This window comes from Cornus florida, unplaced genomic scaffold, assembly GCF_030987335.1.
Source record: "Cornus florida cultivar Cherokee Brave unplaced genomic scaffold, ASM3098733v1 CherokeeBrave_3.0.0_Hap2_Chr05, whole genome shotgun sequence".
NCBI lineage: Eukaryota > Viridiplantae > Streptophyta > Magnoliopsida > Cornales > Cornaceae > Cornus > Cornus florida.
This window is the reverse complement of record NW_026775575.1, coordinates 74,516,629-74,533,969: the sequence shown is the minus strand read 5'-3', so window position 1 is coordinate 74,533,969 and position 17,341 is coordinate 74,516,629. Positions and strand designations below refer to the sequence as shown.

General features: G+C 32.9%; 2 protein-coding genes across 3 annotated transcripts; one reads left to right on the top strand and one right to left on the bottom strand.

Moving 5' to 3' along the window:
- Positions 1-415: 415 nt before the first annotated feature.
- LOC132306873 (probable histone H2A variant 3) lies at positions 416-3,065 on the bottom strand. 2 transcript variants are annotated; one of them, XM_059804452.1, is made up of 3 exons: positions 2,967-3,065; positions 2,354-2,469; positions 416-989 (listed from the first exon to the last, which is right to left on the bottom strand). In XM_059804452.1, the coding sequence occupies exons 2-3, from the start codon at positions 2,459-2,461 to the stop codon at positions 693-695; spliced, it is 405 nt and encodes a 134-aa protein (XP_059660435.1). In that variant the 5' UTR covers positions 2,462-2,469; positions 2,967-3,065; the 3' UTR covers positions 416-692. The 2 variants fall into 2 exon arrangements, with proteins under 2 accessions (XP_059660435.1, XP_059660436.1); XM_059804453.1 differs by having other exon boundaries at positions 2,354-2,478; positions 2,967-3,034.
- An 11,518-nt stretch (positions 3,066-14,583) lies between these two features.
- Positions 14,584-17,114, top strand: LOC132306872 (uncharacterized). The gene is made up of 3 exons (XM_059804450.1): positions 14,584-15,825; positions 15,931-16,123; positions 16,289-17,114. Exons 1-3 carry the CDS (start codon positions 15,382-15,384, stop codon positions 16,903-16,905), a joined length of 1,254 nt encoding a protein of 417 aa, XP_059660433.1. The 5' UTR covers positions 14,584-15,381; the 3' UTR covers positions 16,906-17,114.
- The last annotated feature ends 227 nt before the right edge of the window (positions 17,115-17,341 follow it).

Below are 17,341 nucleotides of genomic sequence, written 5' to 3'. Positions count from 1 at the left end.
GTATGCAGCTGAGGCATCCTAACAGAACATAGTGTTATTTGCCAAAACACCAATTTCTGTATAGATGAGTCCATGTGGAAAAACACAAGCATTGGTTTCCTAAATAGGGCCTAGTCTACAACACTAGGAACTATCAATTGGGCTTAAGAATGGCTGAGACCATAGGCTAATTTGAGATGGGGCAAGGAATGCTGAGCCTCAGAAACAATCATAATCCACAAGCTCACTCACCCTAGCATTTACAACTAAGTTCTTAGTTATAGTATGATCAGAACATACATTATCCAAATCTGCTTATAGCTTAATGTCTACCAAACAACTACCATGTTATCAGAGGAACATCATACAGTAGTGACAGTACAAAATGTTAGCATAGTAATTTTGAGCTAATGATGAAAGGGAAATCAGGAGCCAATTGTAAGACAATGAAACCATTAAGATATAACATAAAGTATCGAAAGAAGATGTAGAAAAATTAAACAGGAACAACATGTGCCAAGTAAATAAAAACATGAACTAAAATCATGTTTCTAACCAAATAATAGTTAAAAGTACCTCAAAAGACAGACAATCATACTAATAGTTCTAAACCAACAATGCATAGAACCAAGTCTAAGTGAACACACCAAAAGTCACAAGGAGAAACATATTGTACATCAGTTAACAGAAATTTGATATTAGAAAGAGATATCTCATTCCTTGGTGCTTTTGTTGATAAGGGATTTGTGGATATGAGGGATCACACCACCTCCAGCAATGGTTCCTTTGATGAGTGTGTCAAGCTCCTCATCTCCTCTAATGGCCAGCTGCAGATGCCTCGGGGTTATTCTCTTCACTTTCAGATCTTTGCTTGCATTTCCGGCCAGCTCAAGTACCTCTGCAGTCAGATATTCAAGAATTGCAGCCGAATAAACAGCAGCCGTGGCCCCAACTCGCCCATTGGCAGATGTTCTTGATTTGAGATGACGGTGAATCCTCCCCACCGGAAACTAAACTCCCTCAAACAGAAACAATACGAATTAGCATGCACTGATATATCAAAACTATCGAGAGAAAAAACAGCTATATCCAAAAAATTGAGTGGTGTTATTTGATCACACAATCTCATTATTACTTAGTGAATGTACAATAACGACCACATAATTCAATGTAAATAAAGAAAAAATGTGCTTGCAAAATCTCTCATTCAGCATCAATAATATGGTTATATAACGATAAGGTCATTTAACAACAAGAAAAATCTTTTCTGTATATTTTTGACATAATAACAATAATACAAGTAGATGTGGATTGCAAATAACTTCATATCATCGAACAGGGAAAAAAGATTCTATCAGCATATTGATGAAAGAGATGCACCAGATGCCCACACAAAGTCATTTGTGATGATTAAATAAGTAGATATGTGTGTGTATATATATATGTAAAATATGACAGTATTAATGGACCAAAAAGCAGCCTGCCACATGACCATTTACTTGCAAGAATATCTTCATGTATTGGCCAATTTAACAGAATAAAGTATACCAATACATGCATCCCATTTAGCTAGATGTATAATTCAGAAAGTTGTGTAAAACATAGAAAGGTTGAGCATGCTTCAATCATACTCTTACCATCATGCAATTCATTTTGGCATGAAATAGCAACACGTTATTGGGAAAGAGCGAGGACTAACCTATACAACATAATTTTGATATGCCTATCTTCTTGAAAAGAATTGTGGTCATGCTTTCAACACATACACAATACTATTCTAAAAACACTGTAATATTGAAACACCAACAGACTCGAAAGCCTGAGGTCATCGCAAGTATGTGTTTTATCACACATTGTAAAACAACTGACATAAAACTGATTATTGCTTTATCCATGGCATAAGGCTATTTCAAATGCTCAACCACAACGTCTCACTCATTATTTTCAATCAACAATCAACCCAATGTTCTAATTTTTTTTTAACAAAACCAGTTACAACCAGCTTTGTAACCCTCATGTTAGTTTGTGAAATTATGAACCGAATTTTATTCCAAATTCAAAACCCATTCTTTCTTCTTCTTTTTTGCCAAACATTATACCTCCAATCTCATACCAGGCCTACCACACAACCAAGCCCATATATGTGCTAGAACAATATACAAGACAGGCAACATATCCTCAAAACATAAGTTTTTGGTAAATTTCCCATAAACATAGTTCATTTTCAATATCTTATAATCATACAATAGAAAACTAGGAATAATATGGTCTCTTCTAATTCAGTAGCTAAGGTATACCGGTCACCAAATTTTAAGGGTGTATAACCAACAATAAACTTAAACACAGCGAGACGATTATAGGTCTGATGGTTTACCTGAAGACCAGCACGAGATGATCGGGAAACCGGCCTCTTCTTGTCCTTCTCCTTGCTCGCTGCTGTGGTTTTTCCGGCCAAAAGCCCTTTCCCTCCCTTGCCCGCCATCTTTCAACCTGAATAAACTTCAATTTCAATTCTTTTTTGTTTTGGTAAGTGATTAAATTCAGATTCATTCCCAAAACAAATTCACGGACAATAAACATCGAAGGCCGCAAAAACCCTTATAAAGTCTTTCTTTTTTTGGTAAAAATAAAATCTTAATGAAGTTACAACCCTATAATGATAAAAAATAAAAATAATAAAATATTGAATTGACAGAAAAACAAGATCTCATCGAAACAACATCGCAAAATCCCCAAAATTATATATTTTAGAGAAAATGGATATAGAAAATGCGATGTATTGTAGAGAAAAAAATAAAACCCAGTACTGGAAGGAAGTTCAACGTTTCAATTCAAGGATTCCTCACAAAACCCACAAATAAAATCAAAAACAGAACAAAGAGATGCGCATATATACATATATATACACACATACAGATGAATATATATAAATTATAGATAGATATAAAGATAAAAATAGAGAGAGAAAGTGTGTAGAGAGAGAAAACCTGAGATCTGTGGAGACCAAAGAGGGACGAAATTTCAGAGAGGAGTAAATGAAAGACTAGAGGCAAAATGGCGCTTTGGATTCAACTTTTATTTTGCGTTGGAATTTTGAACGACGAAAGCTAAAATGGCGGTTCCTTTAGGTGGGAAAAGGGATTTTCGGATTTCAAAATTTTGCCAATTTACCAAAGTATCCTTTTCCGTATCCATAATTACTAGTACGCCCAATCAGACCTGACCCAGAAAATCAAAGCCTCTTCATTGGAGGGTCTTCTCTAGTGGCCCAAGTCCAACCCAAAAGTTACCATTGTGTAACTGGGCCTAGTACAATTTTTATTCAATGAGACCCTTCAAAGCTTCAAATATATTTCCAAAATAAATGAGAGAAACATTTTATTTTAATTTTGTTGATTTGGTGGTGTCAGGTCTCTTATAGATATAATACACTATAATTCATCATAGGGTATATGAAATCCTCTCGTTCCACATTGTGGAAAATTTTCCACTGGTGACCCTAAGAAAAACACACTATAAATCTTGTGGTTTTGTAACACATTTTGAAATCTTCAAATGTTTTTCGTAGTGTTGGAGAGCAGCTTACAACCCTCCTCCTCGGCAAAGCCATTGTTGGTACCAATGAAAAATCTCTCGATATCAAAATTATTAAGGGTGCAATTTAAGTCACATATAGCGGGTGTAGGAGTGAGAATGAGTGTGAGAGAAGCAAGCGCAGAAGCCTACTCCAAAAATATATATATATATATATTATTCCACCCAAAGAAATATTAGCCCACCCCCATTGACAATTCCTGGATCTGCCATTGAGAGAGACTGCGAAAGTGGCAAAATCTAAATCACACGAGAACAACATCGAGAGTGTACATGAAATATGAGAGAAGGAGCGCGTGGAACGTAAGAATAACACCCGTTTAAAAGAATTGTGTAACTTATGGTATAACTTAAAATGTTACACAATTTTCAGAAGCTTAGATGGTATTTTGTACATATTCGGCCTAAATTGAAAAACCAACCCAAATTTATTTCTTATTTACGTCTGAATCAGCCCACACCCAAGTCAAATTGGCCTTATAAGAATTTGAATTCTGACCCAACTTCCTTTATATAGTTGTTTACATGTTTTTAAATGTTGATTTCTCAATGTGCTTGGAACTTCAATAGCGTCACAGTTTTTTGTTCACCTACCAAGCACATTCACTTTCTTTTCATAACCGAACAAAATCGAATCATATAAACATCTAATTTTAGTACAATAATGAAAGCAATTTGGTAAAATTGTTATGAAAACATAAAGTGTTGTTTTTAACAATAACAAAAATATTATTTCATGAAAAACCAAGAAAAAGTAATTAACCTAAAAATAGGCATTCATTAGCAATAATCTAAAAGAGGATAGGTCTACGATGCAGCTTTATTATGGTACTTATTACACATCTGTAGAATTATTGTTACTACATTTTAAAAACTTTATTGTAATTTGTAAATGGAGCTGGATTAAATTAACCTTAACATATGATAACGTGGGACCTCCAGCTTTTGTCTCAATCAATGGGCATAAACGTGTCAATCTTTCTTGTGTTGCACACATTATAAAGTAGAAACAAAAAGAAAAGATTAAAAATAATTACAAAGATAATCTCTTTGCGATGTGCTCGAGAACAATCGACAACAAGAAGGAAAAAGCAATCCATGGAGAGAGAAAAAGAGATGTGTGATTGGGTTAAGTCCAAAATCAAAGTTTGATTTCTCAATTATATATATATATATATAGATATATATATAAAATAATGTAACGATAAAGTCGATCTCATAACATTATCACCAACGTTTTGTTTTATAAGAAGATAATATATTCAAAATTTTGCATTAAAATTTAACTGAAGTCTTTCTAGGTGAGAAGGTATACAGTGTAGATCAGAATACATTTTTTTTAATTACTAAATTAAAAATGATTAGGACATGTATCATTGTTAATTTGATAATACAAAAAAAAAATGTCCATTTTTTATTAGTTTAAGTTTGTAGTGAGGACCGTGTACATTCTTTCTAAAATTTATTTATGTTGTGTTTAGGAGTACTGAATAAATAATTTGAAACTGAAATTAAAAAACAATTGTTAAAACTTTAAACTAAATTTTTATCAATCCTAAATTCAAAATATCGGAATTCTCAAATGCAACATTACATTAAGGAATCAATCAAAATTTTACATTAAGGAGAGTTTATGACAACTGTTATGAGGTGGAGTTTATGTTTATCTCATCTATTACTCTTGTATGTGTGTGTCTATATGTGTGTGTGTGTGTGTGTGTTTGCATTGGGAGAGAGAGAGATTATATCTACTTTATGTAAGGTTGGTAAGCTAATCTAGTGTTCTGCTAACATATTGAGTTTGGTTAGTTGAACAGTATATTTGACACAGTTGGAACATGGTTGGTCATGGTCCCCCTCTTCATGTGTTACACTTGGTGATAATCATGATCAAACATTATTCTTAATTTGTTTTCTTCTTCTTGTTGTGTAACAACTGGTATTCATCCCCATTTGGTGGAATTGAACTCCTGTTGTCCCATTAATGGGGAGCTACAAGTAACAAATTTCTGGTACACATAGGTTGTGTTACACTAAAATTGTTACTATTAATAATTCATATTAATTAGTATTCAAACAAATAATAGTTTCCCTTATGTTAGTGTCATTCCATGTATATAATTAATCAGGTATGATTTAGTGGTCTAGTTGGTAGAGTGCTTAATTTTTACAATATGTGTGATTGTGTTTGAGTCCCTCCTCACTTAATTAGTCAAGATTTAAAATTAAAAAAAAAAAAAAATGTATGTAATTAATTTGGTAAATATGAAGCAAAAAATGAAATATATTGGATAAAAAAATTGTATATCGTGAATTTTTTTTTTTTTTTGACACGTATATCATGAGTCATAATCCATATTAAAAGAAAATTCATGGCTAATCCAAGTAATTGGATAAAATAGTTGAAGAATATAATTAATGAAACAAGTACAATTCCCTGGTTATACCAGAATTTGTCATAAATATTAAATAAAATTTTATACAAAATATAGGCTTGTTTGATCCAACTTTCTAAAAATAGTTTTTACAAATTTAGAAAATATTTTTACAAAACACAAGTCTGTTTTTAATGAGTTTTAAAATAACAACTATCAACCTAAAATGTTGTTTTTGATACAATTTTCAAATTTTTAGTTCTTATAAAACTGTTTTCAAAGATAGCTATGCAAGTTTGCAACTGCACTTTATAGATAACCTGTTCCATCGGAACTCATTCCGTCCCACCTCTATTAGGACGGATTTGGGACAGGTGGGATAGATTGGGATCACCCTATTAGGACTAGGGTTGAATTTGAGACGAGAATTTTAAAACTTACGTAGTCTCAAATTTATATTGATTAATAATTAATATATAAATATATATTCTTATATTAACTATTTAAAAAAAAAATTTATTAATGGAACGAGTTTGGAAAAGAGGTTGATCCTGGTCTTTTTAACAACCCTAAACTTGACTTAACTGCCAACCTATAAAAGTTGAATCCGGAGGAAAAATTCCATTACCCCTTACCAATGTTTGTTTTACAGAATCTGTGGATGAACTACCATTTTTGCTGTGGGTGATATAATTATCCTTGACAAAGACTAGTTAGTGGGTAGACCAACAAATGGGGTCACAATAATCAATTTGGGGTCTTATTATGACCCACATATATATATAGGTCTATAATTTGTGCCCTCTAGGGTTAACCTTTTACTCTCACTAGGTTTGGATTATGTCACTGTGGTACTACCCATGGGTTTTTGGAAGGCATATCTTATCAATAATTGGCACAGAAATGCATATACAGCATAAAAATATATGTGGGTCCAAAATTGGATTTTGACACTTCATCTACCATCCTATTTTGTAGCAAAAGTTTAAAGGTCACACACCATTGCTCATGGGTCTACCTCAAATGCAATGACTTGATGAAAGAGATGTTATCTAAAAATATATATAATGAAATAAAAAAATTAAATTTACACACCATATGAGCCCAAAAAAAAAAAAAAAAACAAATACTTACAAAATACTAACATATAGTATATATTTAAGAAGAATATATTAGGCATACTAATAAACCACCATGAGTTTCTTTACTAACCATATGGGATCTAATTAGGAATGACAATAGGGGGGTTTTGGACAAGTGACCTTCTCCTACCCTATCTTCATCCAAAACTGCTTAAACTCCCATCCAAAACTGCTTAAACGGGATACTTTGTGACTCCATTCCAATCTCCTTTATATTTTTTCACCCCGGGGGCACCGGCCCCGTCCCACCCCGTTTACTCCCAAATGCCTTTTCCTGTTTTAAAATATTTTTTCTCCCTAAACTCAATTATATAGGTATATAACCCACAAGAAAAGCATTATCAATAATAGTTTAACATAAAATTCAAATTACAATTATTCTATAATAGCAACCGTATACATTCCAAACTAAAATTAAACTTAATAGTAAAATTAAACCTGAATAGGACAGTCACTAAAACCGTGCAAGTTTTTTCCCATAAAACCATCCCCGCTCAAATTCCTTAAATGGTTCCCCAAATCGATTTAAACATGACGGAGCGGGAAGGGCACCCGCCCCCATGGGCCAAATTGTCATCCCTTAACTCAATAGTTGTACAATTTTTAGTACTCTTTGGAGCTTGTGAAGGGTAAAAGTAGCTCTATTAATAATGTGAAGTTAGAGCTTTTTTAAATGATATTAAACCAAAGTTGATGAAAATCACCAAGAATGTGAAGTTGAAAATGTGTCAAATCCAACTTTTATACCAATTTGAGGAGTTCAGCCTATACTTTGAATTTGCAATGGTTTTACTCAAGCTCAAGTTGAGTGGATAATGAAATTTTGGTTATATGTAGTAATTCATAGTTGGAAGTGTCAATCCCTGGAGTTACAGGGGTTTGAGAGGTAAGTTCTTAAGATCTCATTTTCAAATCGAACTCCTAATTTGAATGGTGCGTGTGTTGTAGAGCTGATACACACGCTCTAAGAATGAATAAATAAATAGTTGGAAGTGTCACATGGCAAGTAATGATAGGCTCTGAATTCTGATGATACATCATTTTTTCACATGACTTATTTTACAATTGTGAGATTTTTTTTTTTTTAATTAAAAATTAAAATGACTTCATGTCGACTCTTTAAAAAACGAATCCCCTCGTGCTTCAGTGACAGAGTTGCACAAACCGACTTAACTTGTATATACAATAAAGTATATATGATATAAGTTACATAAAGCGAAAGCGGGAACGAAAATGGGTGCCATAGCGGAAGATTGAATGCGACAAAATTTAAAGTTTAATCAGAGAGGGATCATCTCTATTCTCTAGAGTGCTTGTACATTTATATTCTATTCACTAGAGAGTGTTTAAAATACAAGTAACCTTGTTTCTTTTATGTCACCGAATACATAATATTAGTAATAATTAAAATACAAAAGCTTTAGCATATTTTTTTATTTTTAAAGAAATGCAACCTATGATATCTATATATTTATTCCAGATTCTTAAAGACGTATTGTTTAAATTTTCGTATGAAATGAATATTTTAAAGAATTAAAAAAAAAAATCGTCTTAACTGAAAAACATTGGTATAATTTGTTTGCAAATATATATATGTCTATACATTGTAAACACACATTTAATATTTTAAACTTAAATAACGAAACTAAAGTGATCAATATAAAGCCAACATCAATATGATGGTTTGTTATACTTTTTTTCGTATTGTAGATTTATTATTAGTTCTACACATTTGTAACGATTTTTATCTAGTATTAGATACATTTTTGTAATTCCATTCAATAATAAATGGCACATGCAATTGTCGTCGATAAATAAACAAATGAGGAATCATTCTGAATCCGAGGATTCACTAAAGTAAATTCATGAATTGACAAAATTGAGTTCACAAATTATGAAAGAAATTATTTTTTGAATGGAGAGAACGTTAGCTCTTAATAAGAATTGTGTAACTTAAATGTGACGACTCAAGTAAAACAAATATAGGTTGAAAATGTATAAATATCACACGCTGGCACGTGCAACCATTTAAATGGACTTGAATTTTGGACTTTACAAAAAGTCTACAAATTTAAGGCCTAGAAGAAAATAATACTTGCACTTCCCTCCATTCGCCCGTCATCATTCAAACAATGTTGACTTAGGAAATTTTTTTCCTTTTTTTATATTTGCGTAAAATGTGATATCTTTGAAAATGGTTTTAAATTATATTATAATATTTTTATTTTCTGGTGCACATGAATTATCTAGAAGAGTCTAATAGATTTATTATATTATTTCAGCAACAAACATTAGTCCTTGTTTGTGTACTTGTTAATTTCTTCTGACATACTTTCTTCACAACTAACATTATATCTCAATCTGGATATATTTTTGACTACTATGTTTATATTATACAAATCTGTGACGGAGGCGACTAAATTCATTGTATATTTGCAATCTCTGAAAAAATACTTCAATCTAATTGTAATATTTTTTATCAAATTAAAACAAATCAATTAAGCGATCTTATAACTTTATTATTGAATCATTGGTTAGTTGGTAAAAAAAAAAATAATAATTCAAAAAAATAAAAAAATAATTCAAAAAAGAAAAAGAAAAAAATAAAAGTGGGGAATCCTAACCTTAAGGGGTCAATATAATAATACTCCCTCCCTTTTAACTTTAATTAGATATAACACCAAATTGAAAATTTTTTAAAACGTTAGAAAGATAATTATAAAAAGATTGTATTTATTTTGTTTGATTTTTTTAAATGAATAATTAATTTCGGACATCTTAAAAAAGAAAAAATAGACTTCTAATATGATATTGCTTTATAGGATATTGTTAAGATAAATTATAGGATATTGGTAAGATAAATTACATTTTGAGATGACCTCAAATGACTTAAAAATAAAATGTAACAGTGAGTCAAATTTTTTGAAATGAACAATTAATATGGGACGGAGGTAATTACATTTAACTAGTCGGGTGTCTCACACATTACCAATCTACTGTGGTCTTAGTGGGAGCATTTGTCCCCACTTATTTTTTTTGTTATTACATTTTTACCTTTAAATTTGTATATTTTTACATTTATACTCATAAAAATTTTAAATTAACTTCACTAAAATTATAAAAAAACCTCTCTATATAAAATTAACCCCCTCATAAATTTCTAAATCCGTCCTGATGTCGCCTAGTGGTAAGTTTCATAAATTATATGGGGTGTCCACTACTTTTAAGAGACACCTAACATAGAGTGTAGTTTCGAAATTTTCGAACTTGAAAGAGCTGAATGAGTGAGTGATCAATATCCAAGTAACTAGGCCTTTTGTCAAATTAATTGTAATTTTTTAAAGTTGGTAACTTTTTTATGTGCCATTGAAAAGTAAATCACGGATTCATGACACATTCAAAGCATTTGAGTACAAAAAGAAAGTAAAGGAAAGCTTATATAAACTCCAACGTTCCAAAGTTTTCCAAGAGTGGGGTGCGTGTAAAAAAAAAAAAAAAAATAGAAAAAGTAAAAATGGATAAATAAAAAATAGAGGGAGAAAAAGAAAAAGAAAAAGTAAAAGAAGGAAACAAAAAAGTCAATAAAATCATAAAGTGGCATTGGAAGATCTGTAGCTAGATGAAGCAAGGAACTATTACATTTAAAGTATATACAGAATATACATGTACATATACATGAAAATGTTATTCACATACCTAAAAAAAAAATAGTTTAATTTTTTTTTTTAAATAAAAAATTCTATACCTAGTATTATCTTGTTAATATGTGTGTATGTATATATTTATTTAATACAATGTCACAAATATTCTCAAGTTCTGAAATCAAACGCAAAAAAATTATTGCAATGAAACGAGGCTACTCATTAGAGTTTGCACTATTTACATGAATGGTTTATTGTTAAGGTACTTTGAAGAATATTATATTATGACTAAGATAGTGAAGTAAATTCATTTAAATTTGTTTTTACTGGAATTTTAATCCTCGTCGTCCATTTTGAAAGGTAGAAAAAACATTATTAGGTCGCAAGGCCCTAGGCGGGCTTCCTGTGTTATTAGACACAAAATAATAATAACACATGACAAAAATATAAGGCCAGTGTATACCATCAAGGACAGGAACGGGGCAAGTTTAGCTAAATACCCTATTCTAAAACGAGTTTGTAATTAGTATACTATCTCCGTCCCTATTTTAGTGGATAAAATGCCGACTACATACTGCGCACTTCGTTTAATTAGAGGGCGAGGTTATGCTACTTTTATTATTTAGTAAAAAAAAAAAAAACTAACCCAATGTATTCAAATTGGGCTGATAAACAAGATGACTTAATTTTTAAATTACTAAATAATAAATATTAATATATTAACTGACATTTCATAATGATCTTAAAAGTATTAAATATATATTATATATATAAATATAATTTTAGAGGTACATATATAATCAGGACGGGGGCGAAGCAGGTTCAACACTAAATCCACCCCATCCCGAATCCGTTTTGAATTTTTAATTGTTTTATCATATTCGTCCCAAACTCATTTAAATGGCTATCAAATCTGTCATTACTACCACAAGTTTTTTTTTTTTTTTTTGTGGGTTGTGGGGCTGGAGAAAAAGGAAAATGAACATATAATTTACATACATCGTAGGCAAAAGTAAATGGTTCATACAAAGTTTTGAATTACCATTTATTTTTTTCACAAAATTAAAATTTTCACTTAAAAAAAAAACATTGCTGTGTTCAAAACGAAGGGGCTAACCTTTTGCTCACATTAATCAAGGATGGAGGAAAGAAGCTTCGCTGTGTGGTAAGAAGAAATGAGAGAGAAGGACGAAGTAAGAGAGGATGAAACATCCATCTTGATTCTTGACCTATGTTCTTTAATCCCTCCAAAACTGAACAGAAAATGGGAGGGAAAGAAATAAAAACTAAAAATATAGAATTTATACCATTTTTATTATATGGTTATTTAGCAAATTACTTTGTTGAATTCGACTTTTATTAGTTTATGTGATAAATGTATACTGTTGGGAATAAAATAATCATTTTGCATGTAAAAAAAAAAAAATGTATTTTGACAGTCGTGACATTTGAAGTTTGAATGAAATACATATGAACTATTAAAAAATATAAGTAAAAATAAAAAATAAAAATATATTATCCTTGTGACATTTGAGGCTAAGGGGATGACATCGTCTTTGGAAAGCAACTCACAACGCTTTTTCCTTGCATTTCTCTCACTTTTTCCATCCGTTTCCTTGAATCCAAACAGGCATCTAAGGGATGCACCGCTAAGTCTTAACAACGAGAGAGCGACAAGATATTCAAATTTTAAAGTATTATCCGTCGTTTCGAATGATAATCCAACGGCTTGTAAGGTTACGTACAAACACGTGGCGAGATCACATGATCCACTGATATAACGTCTCTGTCGCAGTACCGCCGCGTGCCCTGCTAGACGACATCCATTAACCGGTTTAGCGGAAAAAGGAAATTGTCACCATACCCAAAATACCCCCTTCTCTCCCCATATCAAACAAAGGGAAATCAAGTAGTACAATTATTAATAAAAAAGAGTCGAGTGTCTGGGTCCCACTTTGCCAAAAACTTCAGCACCCCTCAAGTCTCAAAATTACGTGAAAAACCATCCATAGTATTTGGCCCTATGAGGTATATTTTTGAAAATGAAAAGTTAAAAGCAACAGTAAAATTATTTTTGCTTTTGAATTTTGAAAACAAAAAATTATTTTAGAAAAGCATAAAAAAGAAAGTCCCAATTTTTTTATTTTTATTTTAAATGAAACAACATGGCATACATGCTTTTCATTCATTAAAGGAGAAGCCAGCCACAATATCAAAGATTAATGACAAAATTTTAAACTATTTTTTATATTTCAATTCTCTAAAAATGACAGACCAGTTTTTAAAAATAAATAAACTATGTTGAGAACAATTTTAGACAACTTTGTATTACGTATTTACTTAATTTTTATATCTTTTATAATTTAAAATATAAACTATCACAAAATTCAACCAAATATATATATATACACACACACTGAGCCATGCGGTTAGAGATAAAAATTAAAAATTTGAATTTAATAACTTTTTTATTGCTTTGCAAAATGGATCTCTATTTTTTAATTTTATGGTGGATTGAGGAGCGGGTACTAATATTGCAGTCTTTTAACTTTATTAATGCTTAAATTTGGTCTTTTAACTTTACTAATGATTAAATTTGTCTAATTAAAATCCAAATTTTAACTGCTGTTGCTTCTTCATGTCATGTCATTGATATTATGAACTAATAATATTTATCTTTATTTAATTAAAAACATATTTGTAAACATCTTTGTAATTTAGTAAATGAATTGCTCCTCGTTGTTCGAGAGAGTCGTATTTCAAATTCCACCTACTAACTTTTAATTTAATATTTTTACCTTAAATTTTCTTTTAATGAGTTTTATCACTCTATGTTAACATTTAATTAGTTAATAAAACAATGAAATGATATTTGAAAAATAATTTTTTTTATTCAATGATAAAAACACACAACTCCAAATTTTTTTTTTTTTTTCACACCTGAACTTGAATGCTCCCATTTTCTTTGTGTACCAAGAGGGTATACAATTGGATTAAATGCCCTAAGATAGTTTTCATACTTTTGATAATGTATTTTTTTTTTTCCCTCCATACTTTTGATAATGTACAAGTAATTAGACTATAACAATAGTTTGTCAGTAAGAAAAAAATATTAATTGATCATGAACATTGTTGTTCAATTCAAATTATCAATAAAAAAATTACTCCGTACATGAAGAGAGAGAGAGAGGAAAAAAAAAAAAAAAACTTGATGAAAATTGGTGTGGGCCACTTTATGACCTTCTTGTGAAGGGTATCTCCGTCAATACAATGTCACATCAGTTGCTTCAAGAATTTCATGGCAGTTTTGTGTGTGGACCCCACAGCCGTTCATTTTAAGACCTCCACTTTCCAGAAATTACACTGGAATACTGTACTGACAGAAGCAACCAATAAGCTAACACATGATTGTTCCCTTGGCAGCTTAGATTACGTAAATACCCTCGGTTTTGTTAGTCACCTAGCCACAATTTAGGCTCTTATTCGTGATAACTGTGGTTTTAAAAAAAGGGCTTTTCGGTCAAGAAAGTCACACGAGCGGTTTGTTTTACGACCATGCCCATGCCACGAACGTGAGGTGGTTACCCGAGGCCACCGTATCACGAGGGTTATCCACCACGGCCTTTTTAGAAATATCTGAGGACAGTTTCGGTATTTCATCAAACCCATAACGTGTCGGGCGGGTGGTGGACGTGGCAAAATGTGGTTACGAACACGATTAGAACCGATTTCAAACAGTGACACGTGTGCAACAGAAGATTTGTTATTTTGTGCCATGTCGGACGCCACGTAACGTTACCATGTACTAGTCAGCAACTCCTCACCATTTCCCCCTTTTAAAGGACCGTCTTCTGGTCTGTGCTTTAGCCTTCAGAAAACCCAAAACGACCTACCCGAAAAAGCTATCATATCTCTCTCTCTCTCTCTCTAACTCGCTTCACATTTTTTTTTTTTTTCCTGTGCCTTGACGACGGCGTTTAGTTCGCCGGTGAACTCGAGTTCGTCGCCGGAATGGAGAGTCCGGCCGTGGATCGTTTCCAGAATTGCGGGAATGATGATATCACGTTTTCTTGTAATGGCGTACTTCGCTAGCTCTAACCGTATCCGCAAACCCTAAGCAAAAGCCAACTTCTTCTTTTTATTTTTATTTTTATTTTTTATTTTTCTCTTGCTTAGCAGAGTTTCGAAGTTATTCCATACTTTGTCTCGCAAATCGGAAGCAAACACCGATTATAATAATGACAATCCGCGAGTTAAAGGTATCGATTTCAGCTTAGGGCTCTCGAATTTTGGTGGATACAATTGATCTTTAGCAAAATTCTTGGTTTTTGTGTCGATTTAATTCGGTGATTCGAGGAGAAGAGATGTTATGGACACTTCGACGAGTCTAATTGCGTCGATGTATTGACCAATCTTCATTTTCGATACCTGTTTTTGATCGGTTTATCGGGATAAACAATCAATTTTCAATTGTTTTGATAATTTCAGTTCAAAATTTTTTTGGAACTCATAGATTACATACTACCAGAGAGAGAGGTTTAGGAATTTTGTTTGACTGAAAATTAACTCTTGATCGAAGTTTGAGCTCTGAAAATGGAGAAGAATTGAGAAATTTGACGAGTCGTTTAAACGAAGACCGTTTTTTTGGTCATGCCTTTCTCAATGAAGATTCAACCGATCGATTTCAACACACCACCAGAAGGATCGGTAGTACCGTACGAGCCAGGAAAGCCGGTGGTGAAGTCGCGGCTGAAGCGGCTGTTTGAGCGGCAGTTCCCTAACGTTCTGAGGACATCGGTGACGGCGGAAAAAACCGGTGGCGGTGGCGGTGGCGGCGTCGGCGTGGAAGAGCCGTGTGGCAACAAAGATGGCTCCGGCGAGTTCGACCCGAGCTCCGTCTGCTTGGCGAAGATGGTTCAGAATTTCATCGAAGACAGCAATGAGAAGCCGGCGGCGTCCGTTCGGTGTGGCCGGCACCGGTGCAATTGCTTCAACGGAAACCGTACGGAGAGTTCGGAGGACGAATTGGACTCATGCAGTTGTTTTGGCGACTCGAATCTCACCTCATGTTGTGATGCATCTGAAATTCTCAAGGTTTGAATCAAACAAGTAGTAGTATTTCTATTTCCTGATATTTTGCTTTCCAATTTGGAAGTATTGTTCAATTTGTTTCCTGAAAATATTTCCTTTTCTGAGCAGAGCTTGGTCCCATGTGCGAGTGTTTCTGAGAGAAACCTGTTGGCCGACACAGCAAAAATCGTTGAGAAAAACAAGATCTGTAAGCGTAAAGACGATTATTGCAGAAGGATCGTCACCGATGCTCTCTTAGCTCTCGGATACGACGCTTCAATCTGCAAATCGCGATGGGAAAAAGCCTCCTCTTATCCCGCAGGTACTCTATCTCTCTCCTCTCTCTCTCTCTCTCTCTCTCTCTATATATATATATATATATATATATATGGTGCACAAAATTGGCCTCTTTCTGAGAGAATATACACATGCAGAGATTTATTTGTATTTAATTGCTTTTTTAATCTGAAATTTTGTTGTGATACAGGGGAATATGAATACGTGGATGCGATTGTGGACGGTGAGAGGTTGATAATCGACATTGATTTCAGATCAGAATTCGAAATTGCACGATCGACCAAGACCTACAAAACAATCCTTCAAATTCTGCCGTATATATTCGTCGGAAAATCTGATCGGCTTCAGAGGATGGTCTCCATCGTATCGGAGGCTGCGAAACAGAGCTTGAAGAAGAAAGGGATGCACTTTCCACCTTGGAGAAAAGCAGAGTATGTCAAAGCCAAATGGCTCTCTCCCTACACCCGAACCACACCAACTCCAACACCAACACCATCACCATCGCCGATTCTTGTTCATAGTGATTCGATCCAATCCAATCTCAAATCTGAGAACAAAGTGCCATTAATTCGAACCAAGAAGAGTTCGAGTTCTTCGAGCGAGTCTGAGCTGAATTTCGGAGAGAAAAGCTCTCCGGTCGAGACCAATCTTGGCGATGATATGTTTACTCTGTCGGAAAGTTCTAGCGAGGGGGAGAAGTCTCCGGCGGTCAAACAATGGGAACCACGGGAGATCAAACCGAAAAGTTCACAAGTTGGAGTCAAGATTGTCACTGGTTTAGCTTCTGTCATTGGAGATGAACCGTAAAATTTTGATTTTGATTTTGATTTTTTTTCTTTTTCTTTTTCTTTTCTTTGTTTGGTATCTGAGAATCGAATATGATATATGGTACCCCATAACGTTTTAACCTGCCCCTTCTCCTTTTTTTTGTAAGGGTCTTTTCTTTACTGATATAATCAATAAAAGACTTAAGAAATAGTTTTACAAATATTATAACAATTGTAGTTCTTGGTTCATATCTCCTTTTCTGTGTTATCTAATAATCTGGAGATTTTCCTCCATACCTATAGTTTTTTGTAACTCGTATTAAATTTCAATCTGCTGAGTTGTGGAGAAAGGGAACGAATTGATGGATAGAAGAAAAAGGTAAAGTTGTTCATCTCCGTTCTTTTGCTTTCTATGGCTGTAATCATTTTTTTTTTCTTTTCTTTTTTCCTTTTACCCTTTTGGACATTTGGTTTGA